We start from the raw sequence: 1,618 nt of genomic DNA, 5'->3' as shown, positions 1-1,618 counted from the left end.
AACTGAAGCTCCTTTCTCTGTGATAACTCCAGCCTGTGTCAAGTTGACACACAAAACCAGCCAGTACACCATCCCACTGTGTTATGAGACTCTAAGTCAGACATCAATCATGCCATAATTATCCCTTAGAGGCCATTTACGGCCACCCATAAGAAACAAAATCAAGTCTGTTCTCAATATTGATTCAACAGTTTAAGACTTTAAGTACTATTTGGACTGACTCTGCCAGTCTGAGCCATGCTTTTACCAGTTAGCTGTGACTCCAATATCCAGTGTAAAACTTCAACCCATTTCCATGTATCACAGGAAGGTTTGGGAAAGTAGGAGACCGTCCAATTACAGTCTTTCAAAGTTTCTCAGCCATGCCACACATGATTTTTGAGTCACTGTGATAAACTCTGGTTTTTTAACAATGCTTTTTCTCTAGGTCCTGAGAGAGAGCTAACAGTCTTCTCGGAGTCCTGGCTATTACTCAGGCATTTATATACACAAACTCGGTATGGCAGGCACACTTAGGGCAAGTTATTTTATACTGGCCATCTGAACTGTATCTGTATACACAAATCTGCCCAAAGAGATGCAATTAGGAACAATATGTAAATATCAAGGAAGGGCGAGTAAAATATGGCCAGCTCAAAGCCAACACAAATTTGTAATATTATGGTAAACAAATCATAACAGAGATTTGTGTGATAAACAAAATCAGAAGATGAAAGTACCTTTTTCATGCTATTAAATCTACTGCTCAATAGCCATGTTTCAAGGACTAACTCATTTCAAATGTTATATATATGCAAATCTTCTACTCAAATAGATTGTTACATATATTTCAGTTTGCCAGTAATATCATTCTAGCAAATTATCAAATTATCTGGACAATGAATTTATTCTGATAAACTAATTTATTATATGTATACACATATATGTGTGTCATCTTAATTCAGGTGTGTACTATAATGCAGATGATCCTTAATTTGCATGAAAATATATCCCTAGAAGACTATATGAGTAAATTTAACTTCCATAGCTCAAATCTTAGAAATGCATCAAATTATATGAAATACATTCGCCCACTAAAACATCACCCTGGACCAGTTTCCTCATCTTTGTACACCTGCCTTCAAAGTACGATTCACTGATAATGCTGCACAGGCACTAACAGCTTGGGAATTGCACTGGTACTGACGATATTACAGAATGCCCTGACTCATACTCAAGGGTTTTGTTTGTCTTAGTGAATCAAACATACTTCCTTTTTTTTCCTTTCCTCTTCTTTCCTCTTCTTTTCTTCTCTGATTTGAGCCAACCGTTGCTTCTTACGTTCCAACTCAGCTTTTAAATCACTTTTGTCCGACATGGTTGTGACCTTAAAAAGCATGCCAACATTAACAATAATCATTACATTGATTTAAAAGAGCAAGCATCAGGCTTTTTTTTTAAAAAAGTACTTCAAGAAGTGTACCAAGAAGCTAAGAATTTCAATGGTACCCATAGAGAACAACACACAAGTTCTACTTTTAAAATAGCAAAAAAAAAAAAAAAAAAAAAAAAAAAAAAAACAAAAAAAAAAAAAAAAAAAAAAAAATACATACTGTTAAAATGTAAGAAAAATGATACA

General features: G+C 34.6%; 1 protein-coding gene across 7 annotated transcripts in view; it reads right to left on the bottom strand.

Annotated features, from left to right (window-relative positions):
* The window catches only part of Dync1i2 (dynein cytoplasmic 1 intermediate chain 2), a 51,021-nt gene that overhangs the window by 46,676 nt on the left and 2,727 nt on the right, over positions 1-1,618 (bottom strand). For all 7 annotated transcript variants that reach the window (XM_029471876.1, XM_021156930.1, XM_029471869.1 and 4 more), the window contains one exon: positions 1,250-1,366. In XM_029471876.1, coding sequence (XP_029327736.1) covers positions 1,250-1,357 — 108 coding nt within the window. In that variant the 5' untranslated portion in view covers positions 1,358-1,366. The remainder of the gene's footprint in view (positions 1-1,249; positions 1,367-1,618) is intronic.

This window comes from Mus caroli, chromosome 2 (assembly GCF_900094665.2).
Source record: "Mus caroli chromosome 2, CAROLI_EIJ_v1.1, whole genome shotgun sequence".
Taxonomy (NCBI): Eukaryota; Metazoa; Chordata; class Mammalia; order Rodentia; family Muridae; genus Mus; species Mus caroli.
Note: the sequence above shows the minus strand (reverse complement) of the source record. Positions and strands in the feature narration are given on the sequence as shown.